Below are 16407 nucleotides of genomic sequence, written 5' to 3'. Positions count from 1 at the left end.
TTTACGAGGTATAATTTTTATTGCTGTTTTCTCTGCAACCTTAAATATACCTCAAATATACCTCAAAACAACCTTAATACCTCAAAAATACCTCAAATCAACCTTAAATATACTTTAAATTTTCATAAGGGTTGGTATTTAAATTATTTTCCTTTACTATCACAATTATTTCAAAAATAAAAATTTAAAAATGCAAATAATAATTTTATTTTAATCTTGAATAAATAAATAATGTGAATTTTACGAAAATAAATATTTAAATGCAGTTATATTTCATGATGGGAAGAAAAAAAAAAATTATAAATTTCACTCAATATAAATGAAATTATAGCTTTACAACTAATTAGTGAAGTTTTTAGTATACAATTTCATAACGTTAAAAATACATGGTAGTTGTGAAATTACAAATGACTAGAGTAAACTAAGTTTCCAGAATACCAGAAATGACTGAAATAATGACTTTTATAAACAAGTTCAATTGAGTTTTTGATAAAATTGACTCATTGCTAAAAACATTTAAGAATATATTAAAAATAAACATTTGTAAATTTGAAATATTCATTCATAGAAATCAGCTGGACACAAAATAATATTTAATTTGGGCTTAGAGAGAGGAAAATGGAAGGTAGCGAAATTTTGGTAAGATAATTTTATTTAGTGTTTCTTTATTCCTAGTAAAGCAAATAATGCTTGGAATGCCATTATAAAACTATTGATCTGTTTTACTGCTTCACAACTATCCAGAAAATTAATTAAATTATATCGCCGAATTATTGTACTGCCATCCAAATCTTCCTCTTGCTTATTCCAGAAATAAAAAGCAATTCAAGATAATACCAGAAAATATAAAATCTAATTCTACATAGCGTCAAATACAATGCAAAATAATATTATAACGAACGTCAGATAATGTTAGTTTGTATAGAATTTTACTTTATGAAATGCACTACAACCTTTTATATCTTTCTAATATTTAAAAGTTAAACAAAATAAGGTTAGATTTTTCTGGTTTTCAAATATAATCTAATATAATGTGATACTTGTGTACAGTAGTAATAAAATAGTCGAAGTTGTAGCAAACTACAAAAATAATGCAGTTTTTCCGACAGCTGATTAAGATTCTATTTGCCAGGCTACCTCTCATATTTTAACTATCAAGAATTAATAATTCAAAAATTATAATATACAAGTACTCTCAACTGTTAACTCGTGCATTTAAAAATATTTTAAACTTTTAAAATGAGGAGTTGTTTCATTATAATTTGTTAAAAATGTGAGTAATAATCATTTTACGAAAAGCAAAATTGGCAACAAAAAAATAATTCCGCAAAAGATAAATATGCGACTCCCTTTTTTAAAAAATTAAATTGAAGGGCAAATTTTGTCAATTGAATTCAAAGATAGTAAATAAATAATGATGCAAGAAATATTGACATAATACTTAAAATATATCTCTGATTAGGGGTCAATCGAAAATTTTTCCTATCAAAGAATAGATTTGTTTTTGTTCGTCTACCTCATATCTTACTCTCAATTTCAGTTTTCCTATGTTTCTAAGCTGATGGCTGTCTTAATCAAACAGGTTGCTTCAATAAAAGTACTTCACAAGAATAGAGATAAAAATTTAAAATCAGTTTATCAAATACGTGGAAGCGATGTAGTATTGTTTCTTTTCTTATCTTTATCGCCAAATTAAACTTTTTTTTATTCTTAAATTTATTTTCAAGTATCGATTTTTATCGTGATTAAAAATAATTCGTTCATTTTAGCATAAAAACTTTAGGAAGATTGACTCGAATATGGTGGAATACTTGAATTCGAAACTAATTTTCGGTGAGCTTACTTATATTTAGATTTATTTTATTTTCACTTAAAATATGAGGTTGTTGTTAAAAAAAATTAATGCGTTGCACGAAGGATTTGATTACATAATGAACAGGACAACGGCAGATAATATTTATATACAGGAGAATTAAAAATCTTTAAAAACCTAATTAGTTTTTAAGAAAATACTTTCTGCATAATATTAAGTATTTATGCATTTATTTCATAATATTACGGATATTATGTAACAAGATTTCTTATAGCCTTATTTGATTAAAAAACTGATATTAAAAAGCTGAAAATATTTTCTTCAAGTAGTGTTATAATATTTTGCTAATAGAAACACTAAATTAAACTATTGATATTGCAAATAATTCTTTTTTTTATTTAAAATATAGTTAGCTAATACTAAATCATAAAACTTCGATTTTATTAAATCGAATGAATAATTTTTCGTGAATTTGTTTTCTAAGAACGAATATTTAAGAAAAATTTCCATTCATTATTATAAGTATTATTTTCAAATTCTGGATAATTGATTATACTTCTGGAAATTAATTTTTACCTATGATATATTAGATATGAGAATTAGATTTTGTGTTTCAGAACTTAATTTAAATAATCAGAACTTAATTAAATAATAATTTTAATAATCATTTTTACGAATGAAGAATATATGAAAGAAATATTTGAAGGAACCAAAGAAAGAATTAACATATTTTTAAAAAAATTTAACTATTTATCATTTTAAGTAACATTTTCAAAATTTGTAAAATCGTTTAATTTTTATAAATGATGAATTAGATTCGAAATTTTGAGTTTCAGAACTTAACTTAATTAATCAATTTTTAATATAGTGTCTTATTTTCTCACTGGAATTCTAAATTTCATGAATAGAAATCTAGTGAGCGCCTTTCAGGAGCCGAAGAATAAAAAAACTATAAAATATTCATGAAATTTTTAAAAAAAACATACAATTTTTTAAAAAATTGCGAGCAATACAAGTTTTAAGCATACATACAATTTTTTTTAAAGAATTAGAACTTTCATAGGCATGGATTCTTTTTTCTGTTATAACAGGAGTTCTTTGAATGCTAGATCCTAAATCACTATCATATTTGCGTCACCCTTACAACCTCAGTTAGGCACTTTACTTTTCAACAACTAATCGAGGAGCTCGCATTGCAATGGATTTAAATGACGAAAAGTAGTTTTCAGATTTCATGTATTTTTAAAAATTAAATCTTTTTAAAAATTACATTAAATTTTACCATTGTTGGTAATTAGTATTCATTCTACCACACACTTCAATTATTATCATCAAGTTTGAATTAAATGTGAACCTACGGGGATCTTATAAGTTAATTTTAAACTAAGAAAATTCGTTAACAATTTTACATAATTGAATTTTTGTTTCTTTTTACTAAGGCGTAAAATACTTTTGGTATTAAGACATCATAGCTACCAGTTAATACTCAATCAGTTAATACAGCTTTACTAATTATATTCAAAACGTGGATAACGGTCTAGATGACATAAAAAAATTCTCGACCTTTTGAAAATTCAAAAATCTTCAAAAGTAATCTTTTATCCCTAGATTGGTTTTTAAAATGATTATTCTCACATATTGAATCATGGAAGTGGAATTAAAAAGGTGGTAGTGTCATTTATTGGGTAGTTTTAAAAATGATCATCTTAGGTAACAGACAAGACAGTAAAAGACTGGACACTTATCTTATGCGACACAAAACAATAAGTATGCAACGGGAATTTTTAAAAAAAATTCATTATCATTATTGGACTCACCTATTGGACTGTTGATGGATAGCTGAGACGCGTTGTCTGGACTAGCTTCAAACTGTATCGAATGGATGTACGTGCATAAATATGAAGTTAACTTCATGAATTCATAGATCTTTCATGTCAAAAAGGAAATTCTCAGGTCAGTGGAACTTCTTCGTGATATGGGGCGAATGCAATTGCCAAGATATGTAATCCCTGATATGTCTCTGGTCTCTGACTGGTATTTAAGTAACCTATCCAATAATCTCTGCCCATTCATGTTCATTTCAAAGTCCGAAGAACTTTGACATCGTCAGCAGAGCAATGAGACACCTCTACACGTTGAGAGCAGCTACGCAGGAACATTATCTTCTGACTTTAGACTGCGCACCTGAATCTGCAGACATGGAACATTATTTGGCATGGTTTTGCGACGTGTAATTCAGAAGAGATCACCAATACGGTGTATGGATTTTATAGATCTGCGGGATACACAGTCAGTATGAATTGACTCGTAAATGTTTTACAGCAACAATCAGTGAATTCATGCCACGTCAGGGCATGGCGTGTACTCATTGTCAGGTTACACAGCATCAAGCTGGTGTACCAGTTCTTTTTTCCACAGTGTATTCATTTGTGGCCCCTAACCTTGTGAACTTTATTTTAATTTACTTTTGACACTCATTCTAAAAATATATATTTATTTTATTAAGGAACAGTCGTGTAAAACAAATTTATTCGCCTGAGCATTCAAATAAAGTGGTTCCCTCGTTATGAAAAAAAAATTATTTAGGTACTTTTTGCCGTTTCCATATATTTAAAAAATTTATTTATTTAATTTTGCAGAAATATAACATACCATGTTATTCCATTTTTCAAAAAAAAAATATTAAGTAAAAATCAGTTAAAAATACTTAACTTTAAATTTATGAATATATCTTAAACTTTTCAAGGAGAAATGTTACTTTCCACAGGTTAATATTTATAAATTAATAACTAATATATTCACCTTTTTAAAAAAAATTAATTAAAAAAATTAAATCTAATAATATAGTCATTTGTTTCTTGGTGAAAATGTTCAATAATGCATTCTGTAAAATGTATATAAAAATTTTGTTTGTTCCAGGTGCAGTGTCGTGCTTAGCTATAGGCATCTTTTTATTAGATTCACATGTGAATGCTTCAGCAATAAGATCAAGAAGCAGCTCTGAAGAGAGTTCAGAAGAAAGTAATCGTTGGTTAAATTTTATAATTAATTATTACATTACTTAACATCTTGCATGATTACTATGCATTGTTACTTTAATAGTAATTTTCCTTGTGTCTTGGAGCAAATTTTTTGACATCTTATTATTTAAATTCCGATCAGTATTATCCTTTATAAGGTCCTATAAGCTTTCCATTAAAAAAAATAACGTGAGAAAACTCTATATCAAAATTTATAGTATTCTTTCAAGGTGAAAAATTCCTATACAAAATTTGATAACATTTTCTCAAAGGCAACTCTTTCAATGCATAAAACTTTCAAGGAAAGGAGATACTCCATTTCAATTCCAATCTTTTAAATGTGAAAAATCTCCATAAAATTCAAACATAAAATTTAATATTACTCACAAAATTACCCATATAAAAAAAAACCTATACATAAAATTTTATAACATCTCTTGAAGGCATTCAATCCTTGTCGATTAATTCAAACATAAAAATTCATAACAGACCATGAAGAAAAATTCCCATATAAAATTTTATAGCATTCTAGGAGGGTGAAAAATCCTAATACAAAATTTTATAAAATTCTATGAAAGTAATAAGTTTCAAATATTTCATATGGTCACTGTATTGTCACTGCATGAAAGAAAAAAAAACTTACAAAAACTTTTATAACAACCTATGACGATTAAAAAAACCTTGAATATTTTTTTTAAAAATCTTATGAAAGAGAAAAAAACCCACACAAAATTTTATAACATTCTGAAAAGGTAATGAAAACTATATAAAGTCATAATAGCCTGAAGATGATAAATTCTTATATAAAATTTTACAACATCCTATGAAGGAGGAAAATCCTAAAACAAAATTTCGTGTTATTCTGTAAAGATGAAAACTCCCTATATAAAATTTTATTACATCCCGTGAAAAAGCATTTACTTCACAAAATCGATTAAAATTCAATAACATCCAATGAAAATTAAATACTTCTCAATCTGCATATTCCAGGGAAATTTAAAAAAAATATTATTTTCATGCATGAACGGCTGGCGTGGCTGATTTCCTCAAAAAACTGTATGTTGTCTTGGTCATAAATAGGAATAATTTATGTTTTCATAATAAGTTTTTTTTCTGTTAAAAAACTCTTTCTTGGTTATTTTGAATTAATGCGATAAGAAAATATAATTTTTAAACGCAAATGTCACACAATTTCTATGAAAAATAAAATTTTAAAAAACATGTTTGGCGCATTACTTTCTAACATACTAGGAAACTATGGTAACAGTCTTTAATCTTAAAGTACTTGTTATATCACGGAGCCAAAAAGAATTATTTTGCTTATATAAAATTACCCTGTTTACAGAATGGTCTTACCAAGACACTGAATCGTTTTGCTTTTATAAAATTAGCCGTTTACAGAGTTTTTTGACCAATGTACGAAATCATTTCGCATGTACAGAACTATCCAAGCAACAGAGATTTTAACCCTGGTAAAGAATTTCAGAAAGAATTACCCCTTTCACAGCGTGGGTTATTGCAAGACTTTCTCTAATGAATCACTGAGTTTCTAGGGGATAATTACAGAGGAGTGGAACAGAAGACTTCAGTGCATGACCAGTTCTGAGAGAACTTTAGTTTCTGGTTTGAGTAAGGGGAATTTTCTGACCAGGAACTCGTGGATAAACTGATATTTCTAAATTGCATTTTTTAACAGTTTAGTATTCGAAAAGCAATTTCATTGCACCGAAATTTTGTGCAGAAAAAGAAAGAGTGCAATTGGGGCGTGGATTAAAATGATTACCCTACTTTGGGATCGGGGTAGGGGTTGAAAATTACTGTTGATTAACCAATACTTAAAATAACATTTCGTAAGTATTTTGCCATTTCTGTATTAAAGAATTTACTCAAAAAAAACCTATTTATTCATGCTCTAATATGATATTATCCCATATCAAAACAGAAGTTTTATTTATATTATATCATTTTTTCTTATTTTTATGCTATGAATATAATAGGATGGGGCAGAGATAGGGATTGGAGAGACCGAGACAAGGATAAAAAGAAGAAGAACTTCAAATGTCCATCGTCCTACGGTACCTTCTCCGATATTGAAGATTGCTCAGCATATTTTATGTGTAACAATTGGAAATCCAAGTGGAAATCCTGTCAAAAAAATAAACGTTTTGACAGGTACAGAAAAGTTTGTCTTCCATTCATTATTGCCGTATGTGATGACGGAAGTGGTGAGTTATTAACAAATTCACTAGATATTTTTCCATTGCTCTAATCAAATTTCTATTTCAGATTTTATTGAATATACTAGGTAAATACCCGTTTTTCTCATAGGAAAGAAAAAGAGCAAACTATCAATAGATCTGTATTAGTAAACATTACTAAATCATTACAGGGCCGGGATAGCCTGGTCGGTAGGGCGCTAGGCCCATGTCCGAGAGATCGTGGATTCGAACCCAGCCGGCCGAAGACTCTCCGTGAAGTAAAGTGACTGATGCATGTTAAATCTGTCGAGTGGCAAAAGTCCTCTATATTCCCATAACAAATCAATACCTCTGGGGGTACTGGATTGGAAATCGATCGTTCTCTGATTCAGGTCAAAATTACGATCTGTGGATGAATGAATGGATGTATGAATGGGTTCACCCTATAAACGGGTACGACGTATGGTGTGACAGAAGTCGAATTCTTGGCCATAGATGGCGCCATTGAGAAACAAGAACAATCGTACCCCTTCTGCCTAAACAAGCATACGTCAACAACAACAACTAAATCATGCAAGAAAAAAAAATAATAAAGAGCATATACTGACAAAAAAAGCAAAACTAAAAATTTCCATTTTTTTTTAACATATAATTATTCGTTCTAATACAAGATGGTTTCGCTCTGTTAGATTAAAGAAAAAACGCTTTTGTCTTTTTTTAGAAGTTCTCCACATTAAAATGAAAGTTAACTTTATTTAGAATCCTTTTTATTATTTTAGAATCATTATTATTATTTTCTTACTTTTCTTTGTTAATCTCTCTTTCATTCTTTCCTTCGTATTTATTGATTAATACAATGGTATGTTTTCAGCCTTGAATTCCCAAAATAGAATCTCTCTCTCTCTCTCTCTCTCTCTCTCTCTCTATATATATATATATATATATATATATATATATATATATATATATATATATATATATATATATATATATATATATATATATATATATATATATATATATATATATATATATATATATATATATATATATATATATATATATATATATATATATATATATATATATACGAACAAATTACTCAGATTATTAGCGTCGAGAAGAACTGTGTAATATATAATAGAAAGATTATTTCTCTTATAAAAACATTTATTTGCTCCAAGGAAATTAATAAACTTCTTACACTCATTACAAAATTATTGACAAAAAAGGAAGACAAAAAGCATGAATATTGAATGTTTAAAAACAATATTTAAAAGAATAATAAAAACAAAAAAGTGTAACAACCGTGTGTATTTTTTCAGTTCCTTTTTAAAAAGTTGTCTAAAATATACGTTATGGACGGTAATTACAGAAGCACTTGCATATTAGTTTATTTTTCATTTTAGATTAAATTTTAAATCATCTATTTAATTTTATATATGTAAATTCCCCGTGCAAAATTTTTCTTCCGTTTATTCATTCAAAATAATTCATTTTTCTTTTTAAGAAGTAATACATAATTTAATTAGAAACATCTATGTTGCCACAAATATTGAAAAAAGTGCTTTGGTAAAAAAGAATATCTCATGCATCATTTTCTTCATTATTCTTTCTCTCTAATTGCATCAAAGTCATATTTTTCCAGATGACAAAAAGACAACGAGAGGGGTAGTTGGAACCACAACTCCTAAAGGTAAATGTTTTGTTGAATTGTTTCATAGCACATCATTTTAAAATAATAAATAAGTTGTAAAAATTTCATAGTATTTATTTATTTTTTTAAATTTATGCATTAGCACTTTGTTAAAATTTTAATAAATGATTAAATAGATGAAGACTTATGTGTAAACGATAACAAAAATCTAACACAGGAACGAAGATTTAAAAATTTCTAGTGAATACACTATCTGCTCAAAAGTATCCGGACACCCCTTAAAAAAGTGGTTCTGGCGGGGGACGCAATTTGGTGCGTAAACAAGAGCTATAAAAGTGCTGGTAGTGGTTTGTCAGGTTGTATTGATGCCTTTGTGAGACAATGAGTGAGTGAGACAATGAGCGAGTGTTTCTTTAGTGACTGCATTGCTGCGACTATTAAGTATGGTGGTGGAAGTCTAATGGAGTGGGGATGCTTCTCTTGATTTGTTTTCGGTCTATGGTTGGAAACATGAACTCTGAGATGTATGTGTACATTCTGCAGAATAACTGTTCCTTTCACACATCGAGGCTTGAACATACGTGGTTTGAGGAAATGTGTGTATAAAAACTGAACTGACCTTCTCAGAGCCCCAATCTAAATCCCTGTAGAACACTTTTTAGACGAATTAGAACGCAGGTTACGCAGCCAGCCAAATCGACCCTCCTCACTGAAGGCCCTCACTTCAGGTGTGATGGAAGCCTGAAGTCAATTAATATGGCCCCCGATTGAAAACTGGTGGAAAGACGTGTGCAGGCTGTCATCGATTCAAAAGGGGGACCAACATCAAATTAATATGTGCCTCAGAATGTTCTAAATTAATACCACTGGGTGTCCGGAAACTTTTGGCCTGATAGTGTACCTCCACTTGAGCTCTGTTTACGAGACGGCGCTATATTTGGGAAGTTTTATTGAGATTTCTATTTAAATTCGCACGTTGTTATTCATTAGATTTTTATATTTTTAATTTTAAATTCTGAAAGGATGGGAGACATAGATCGACATTAGTAAATTAATATCACGATGTAAGTAATGTGTAATGGTTGTCATTATTTTAACGCTATCTTCAGTTTTTTATTTCTGCAGTTAAAAGTAGATGGGTTTGCACATTAAGTGGTAAAAGAACAAGTCATATTGTAAACAGTAAAAGGACGATAAAGGTATAGGATGATGGAATGTTTTTTATGGGTAAAAAGTTATCGGAAGTAGTACCCCGGATGTCTTATTACGAATTTTAACCGCATGCGTCACCTGTGCTTAGCTTTATGTAGCTCCTCATCCATCTTTAGAGAGTCTTCTAGGGTCATCCATCTTCTAGGGAGAGACCAACTTTAGATGTATAGCATGCTATCTCGATTAGGGGTCTCCCAAAAAAAGACAATTGATTTAAAAAAGCAATTAAGGAAAATCGTAAAGACATACGATTTGCTAATTTATCCATAGAAAACCGGAATTTTATCCTGTTTTATTCCTTTTTAACCCTAACTTTTATGATTAATGGCAAAATTCGTCTGCAGATGGCGCTGCTAACTGAGCGAAAACTAAAAGAATGTATTCCGCTACTCTACAGACTATTCGAACTTAAATACTTTCATCGATGCCTACTTAATTTGCACTTTAGCCAATCCACGCTATTGCTATACCATCCGTCATCAAATAGTATTACTAATTTTGAGTTTTGGTGAAAATATAAATTCAAAAATCACATTTATAAACAAAACTTCAGGAGTAAATATTTTTTTAAATAAATGCCCTGCACAGCTTATATAAAGTATACTTTTAAGGTAAATAGTGTGTTTTCTGTATGTTACAGATAATTCATTCACGTGTCCAAGCTTCATGGGAACTTTTCCTGATCCAAATGACTGTTCCAAGTACTACGAATGCGCTTTCTTTATTCCAAGTTTAAAAACATGTGAAAAGAATTTTCTTTTTGACGGAGTCAAGAAAAAGTGCAAACCAGAAAGGGAAGTGAACTGTGGATCAAGAAAAAGACCGACAAGTAATAAAAGAGTTTTTTTTCCTCCGGTCATACAAATATTTACAATATTTCCTTTAATTCCTGGTCGCTAGACTTTGAGGAGCCCTAGGTACTGGATCTTTTAAAGATTCATCCTGTTAAGGTGACCCTACAAAATAACTAAGGACTAAATACTTTCGCTTGCATTATTCTATGAAGTATATATATTTTTTCCCGAATATTATTCCTAAAAATGAACATTTTTTTAGGCTATAGCTTATTTTTTATTAAAAAAAACATATTTTTCAAATTACATATCGTTGGGCATCACTAGAGTCATAACCATATTTCAATATAATTGTTTTGTATGTTGACAGGTACATATTTCAAGCTTTAATGCCACTAACTAGATTTGTCAGTGACTGATATTTTTCTAAATTATATATTTGTGAATCTTAGATAGTCCTTTTTCATCCACTCTCATCCTTACAAAGATACATTTTCCGATGCTACTAATTAATATTTTTAATAGAAACTATATAACTTGAAATCTATGTAAGAAGCTTTCCCTGACGAGAGAGGCCATGGAGATTAAAGCTTCAAAATTTTGTGATCAAACAACATTGTGGTCATGTGATCAGATTCACTTCCCGTAAGAGCTGGTTAACACCGATCTGAAGATGAGCGGGATTCAAGCCGGAGCCAGGGATTGAATCGCAGCTCTTCGCATTGATATACCAGTAGTCTTAACCACTATGCCATCGCTGTTTCCTAGATAAAAAAAAAGTACTCTGTGCTAAATTATAAATTGGCCGTAAATAAAAATACCAAATTAAATCCATTTTTTGGGTGATTATGAAAATTTTCCAAAGAATTAGTACCATAAGGCCTACAAACTTATGCATATTTTTCTTAATTGAACACTAAAAACTTTCAAAACATGAAAAGAAAAAAAAGAAACAACACAAAAAATATCCTTTTATTTAGAACTCATGATCTTTTATCTGCCTAGTTCGCCATTACCCAAGCATAGTTGGTCTTATTTAATGGAAAAAAAATTATAACACCTGCGATAAAAAATAGAATGAATGTTTATAGATGGTAGAGAGTAAAGTGGGTTATGAAATTCCATATAATCTGGTAATTATTTCACGGCAGTTGAATTCTTTTTGATTATAACGAAATTTTGTAATAGCTCTGATATAACAATATTTTTTTCATAAATTTAGGTGAAACCACAGTCGGTACAACACCTATACCAACAAGACCAGAACCAACTACAACTACCTCACAGCCAACAACCACTCCACCTACAACTCCACAACCAACCACCACCCCGCCTACGACTCCACAGCCTACCACTACCCCGCCTACAACTCCACAGCCAACCACAACCCCGCCTACGACTCCACAGCCTACCACTACCCCGCCTACAACTCCACAGCCAACCACAACCCCGCCTACAACTCCACAGCCAACCACCACCCCACCTACAACTCCACAGCCATCCACTCCAACTCCAAAGCCAACTGGACCACCTGAAACAGATTGTGATGAGGATGATTTGGATTGCATCATTAAAGAAACTGGGGAGATTCCTGAATGGTTTGAATGCCCAGAAGACATTGGAGCCTATCGTCATCCAAGTAGCAATAAGCTCTTCATTTTCTGCATGAATTGGAAGCCTCATGTGAAGAAGTGTGGACAGAACTTAGTGTATTCTGAAAAAATGAGAACTTGCGTTACGCCATAAGATGAAAAAAAAAGTTTTCCTTGCGTAATAAGGGATTTTTTGGTTCATAGTTATGTAAAAAGTACCAAAAATAATGTTATTTATATAAATAAATCTTAATATAATAAATGTTTGTGACAAAAAAATATTTACTGTAGAATTCATTTTGCTGTACTAATAAACGAAGGAATTTGTGTGACTGTCTATGTGTCTCTCTCACAACTCCTCGAACGGTTTGAACTAGAATCCTGAAATTTGGACAATGCGTGCAAAGGGAACTCGTCCTCAACAGTAAACTACAGTGCCCCTTTATGTATTAATGGTTGTACCTTTGTAAGGGTTAACACATTCAAATACCTTTTGCACTGTTGTTAACGATCAGCCCATACTTAGAGCAAAAATCAACAATCGAGTCAAAATGGCTAATAAGTGTTTCTTTGGACTGAGGAGACAATTAACCTTCTCAGCCAAAAACCAAAGCTAAAACTCTATAAGACACTCATGCTTCCTTTAATGCTTTATGGAAGCGAAACTTGGACCTGGACCCTAAATTCACATATACAGCGGTCACTGGACAACTTCAAAAGAAAGAGCCTCCGAGCTATTTTTGGCTCAATTGAAGAGAGGTGATGCTGACAAAACAGATATAATTTCGAGCTCTACCGACTCTATAAGCATCCCCAAATTTCACAAATAATTCACAGTAATAGGCTGGGATGGCTGGGCCATCTATGGAGATGCCCTGAAAATAGCGCCATGAGAATCGTCTCCTTTAAGAACCCCGAGGGGTCACAACCCAGAGGTAGACCCCCTAATAGGTGGCTCAACGACATCGGAAATGATCTGAAAACGCTAAAGATTAGAAATTGAAAGAGAGTTACCATGGACAAGAGACGTTGGCGGTTGTCAGCTGTTGATGCAGCCACGGCCTGCAAGGGGCTGTTGCGCTGACAAAGAAGAAAAGGGAAATTAAGGCTGTAAAGCAGTGTTTCCCAACGTGGGGCCAACGCCCCACCGGGGGGCAATTTGATTGTAAAGAGGGGCAATTCAAAAATGGACTCGACATGAGTTTAAACCTTTTGCTCTGGGCCATTTAAATGCAATGCGAGATTTCGGTGACAAAATCGAAAGAAAAAAGCAAATTCTTGAATAATTGCGGTCAATAAATATTATGTGACTTAGGAATTTTTAAGGCGACAAACCTGAAATGAAGTATCTGTTTACAGCTGATGGTAAAGCATTTGTGAGTTATTCAGCCAATATCTTTGAAAAACTGAATATATTAAATAAGAAACTTTAAGGAACAAATAAAACTCTTGTTGATGCAAAGGCGAAGATATTTGGCTCCATTACCCTTGTTGAGTTATGTCAGAAATATATTAACAACAAAAACTTAGAACAGTTTCATTGGCTCCAAAAATGTGAAGTAAATGATACCGTTTTACTTGTTATTGTCTATCATCTGAAAATTCTATTGGCTGATTTAAAAGAAAGATATTCTGATTTTAAAAAAAAATTATTTTCCAACATGGATGTTGCATTCCATGTTAGTGGATTTGTCTGATATATCAAATATACCAAGAAGAACTTGCAGAAATACAAAATGATTAGTCAGTTAAAACTTCATTTAATATGAAAGGAGTGATGTCATGGCTTTGTGAGGAAACGGAAAACAAATACCCAAATTCAATCAAATGTGCAAGAAAACTATTGTTACCGATTCCATCTTCATATTTAGCTGAATGTGGATTTAGTGCTGTAAATTATTTTATTGGTAAAAAAAAGAAATCGTCTGGATATAACACAACAGGGAGACTTGAGACTAAAGCTAACCAAATTGGAACCTAAGATAAAATCTACGTGCAGCAAGCATCAAGGGCAAGAATCTCACTAAATTAAAATATTAAAATATTATAGAAAAATCTTTATTAAAATTATTTCGAATTTGAATTTTAGTTTTTCATTATATGCTCTGAAAATTTACTTACTTTGTTTCGCTAACAATTTCCTAAGTTTAAGTGAACAATTCGTTTTTCTAATATTAAAAATTATGTATATGTTACATCGGGGGGCATAAGAATTTTAGAAAGGTTTAGGTGGGTCATGGTACAAAAAAGGTTGGGAAACACTGCAGTAAAGGGAAATTTTGACCGTTTTTACTTATGCGTTTATTAAACTAACTTGATTATAGCAATAACTCCCCCAGAAAAATCAATTATCATACCACAACCATTTTGGTATGATGATACCAAACTAGATATGGACTAGAACATAGCTATATTCTGCTCTCACTTAATTTTTTTTAGCGCAAGTAGTACATAGCTATATTTTGCTTAATATAAAAATAAAGCATCTGTTCTAGATTTTAAAGTGGCTAATTTTAAAACTTATAGCACATTAATTTTATTTGTGTCATAAATAACTCTTCAGCACAAAGTGGAATGTGACAGATTATTAAAAATTCAAATTAAGAAAATGTGTAAGAAATTTGATGGATTTGCTACAAAATTGTAATTTGTCATTTTTCTCAATTGTAACAAAATTTGTTAACCACATTCAACAAAATACTTAGCACAGATAACCTAAGATTTTATAAATATACATATATATAGAGAGAGAGGAATATAGAAATAGAAGAATATAGAAACGACGGTTTTTTCTTTTGTTTTGAAGTTTTCGAAAAAATTTAAAATTTTACAGTTAATCACCATGTTTAGTTTTTCATTTATAATAAACAATCAGATTTCTGTGATTCATATATAGTTATAACACTATTTCGATGTTATCTAATTCTTTTCCTTGTGAATATTTATAGAGTTAAAAGTTTTTTTATTTTTATTTCCAATGGCCAAGGTTACAAAAGACCACTCACCACAAAGGGAGGAACAACAGAATAAATAAACACAAACAATAACAGACGTGGCAAGAAAAGTCTATGAACCCAATAAGTCTCCTGCGCGCCAGTAACGCTCACACAAAGAGATGTCCTTTAGTGCCGGGCAAGTTAAAAGTTTGTTTATAAATTCCTTTTTCAAGTTTTCTTATGATTTTGTTAACCCACTTTGTAGAAGAAAATATATGAACAAATTGACATCATTTTTAGCAACAATGGGAAACTAAATTGTTGCATCAAGTAACATGAATTGCAGAAAAAATATTACTGACTTTGTTAGAGTGTAGTGAAGAAGTCCAAGTTTTTTAAACGTTTGGGCAGTGGTGTAAGCCAATTAAGAATCTAAAATCTAATAACTTTAAATTAATATGTTCTGATGGGTTCAATGGTCATAGTGTGAAAATTTCACTAAAAGTACTTAAAATTTACAGATTTTCTTGATCTGGTCGTAATAGAGTGCCTTCAGTGAACAAGAGTGGCGCAAACTAAGTTTTTACCGCCGCAGGCTAAATGGAAAATTTCTCCATTCGTTTAACACGGGAGGCATGATTAGTGATGTGAAAGCTGAATATTTTCATTAATAGAAGGTAGATACAATTTTGAATGCTTTGATTTTATTTTAAGAAATACTTATTTTACAATTGTAGTCAAAAGTTATGATCTAAAATTGCTAATTTTTCTTACTTTTTCGAATTTATTACATTCTAGTATACGTCTACTGCAGAGTTTTGCACTCTAATTTAATTTTTCGTCAAGTAAAAACTTTTCCGAACCATTTAAAATAATTTTAAATGAATAATCATACGTAAATATCCATATAATGTTTAAAATCCTCCTTCAAAATGTATCTTTGACAATTCAAAATAGATTGAACATTCTTAATATCATATACTTAAAATTCACTGTTATTAATGAGGGCTATTTATGTTCTCAAGAAAAGAAATAATTATTTTTTGAATTACATACTCTCTTAATATTAAAATTTTAAACTACTTGCCCATGCACAACAAAATAAATTAATGTATACTAAAACAATAATTCTATGTCTATTTATTCATTTATATGGATATATTGTGTTTTTAAGTAAAAAACAAG

General features: G+C 30.4%; 1 protein-coding gene across 1 annotated transcript; it reads left to right on the top strand.

The window, feature by feature from the left end:
* The first annotated feature begins 1539 nt into the window (after positions 1 to 1539).
* Positions 1540 to 12619, top strand: LOC122269279 (uncharacterized). Its single transcript, XM_043041533.3, has 6 exons — positions 1540 to 1833; positions 4733 to 4834; positions 6831 to 7058; positions 8680 to 8727; positions 10541 to 10729; positions 11917 to 12619. Exons 1-6 carry the CDS (start codon positions 1800 to 1802, stop codon positions 12438 to 12440), a joined length of 1125 nt encoding a protein of 374 aa, XP_042897467.2. The 5' UTR covers positions 1540 to 1799; the 3' UTR covers positions 12441 to 12619.
* Positions 12620 to 16407: the final 3788 nt, after the last annotated feature.

This window comes from Parasteatoda tepidariorum, chromosome 1, assembly GCF_982258835.1.
Source record: "Parasteatoda tepidariorum strain Cologne lab strain chromosome 1, Ptep-v5.0, whole genome shotgun sequence".
Lineage (NCBI taxonomy): Eukaryota > Metazoa > Arthropoda > Arachnida > Araneae > Theridiidae > Parasteatoda > Parasteatoda tepidariorum.
This window is presented reverse-complemented; position numbering and strand designations above follow the sequence as displayed.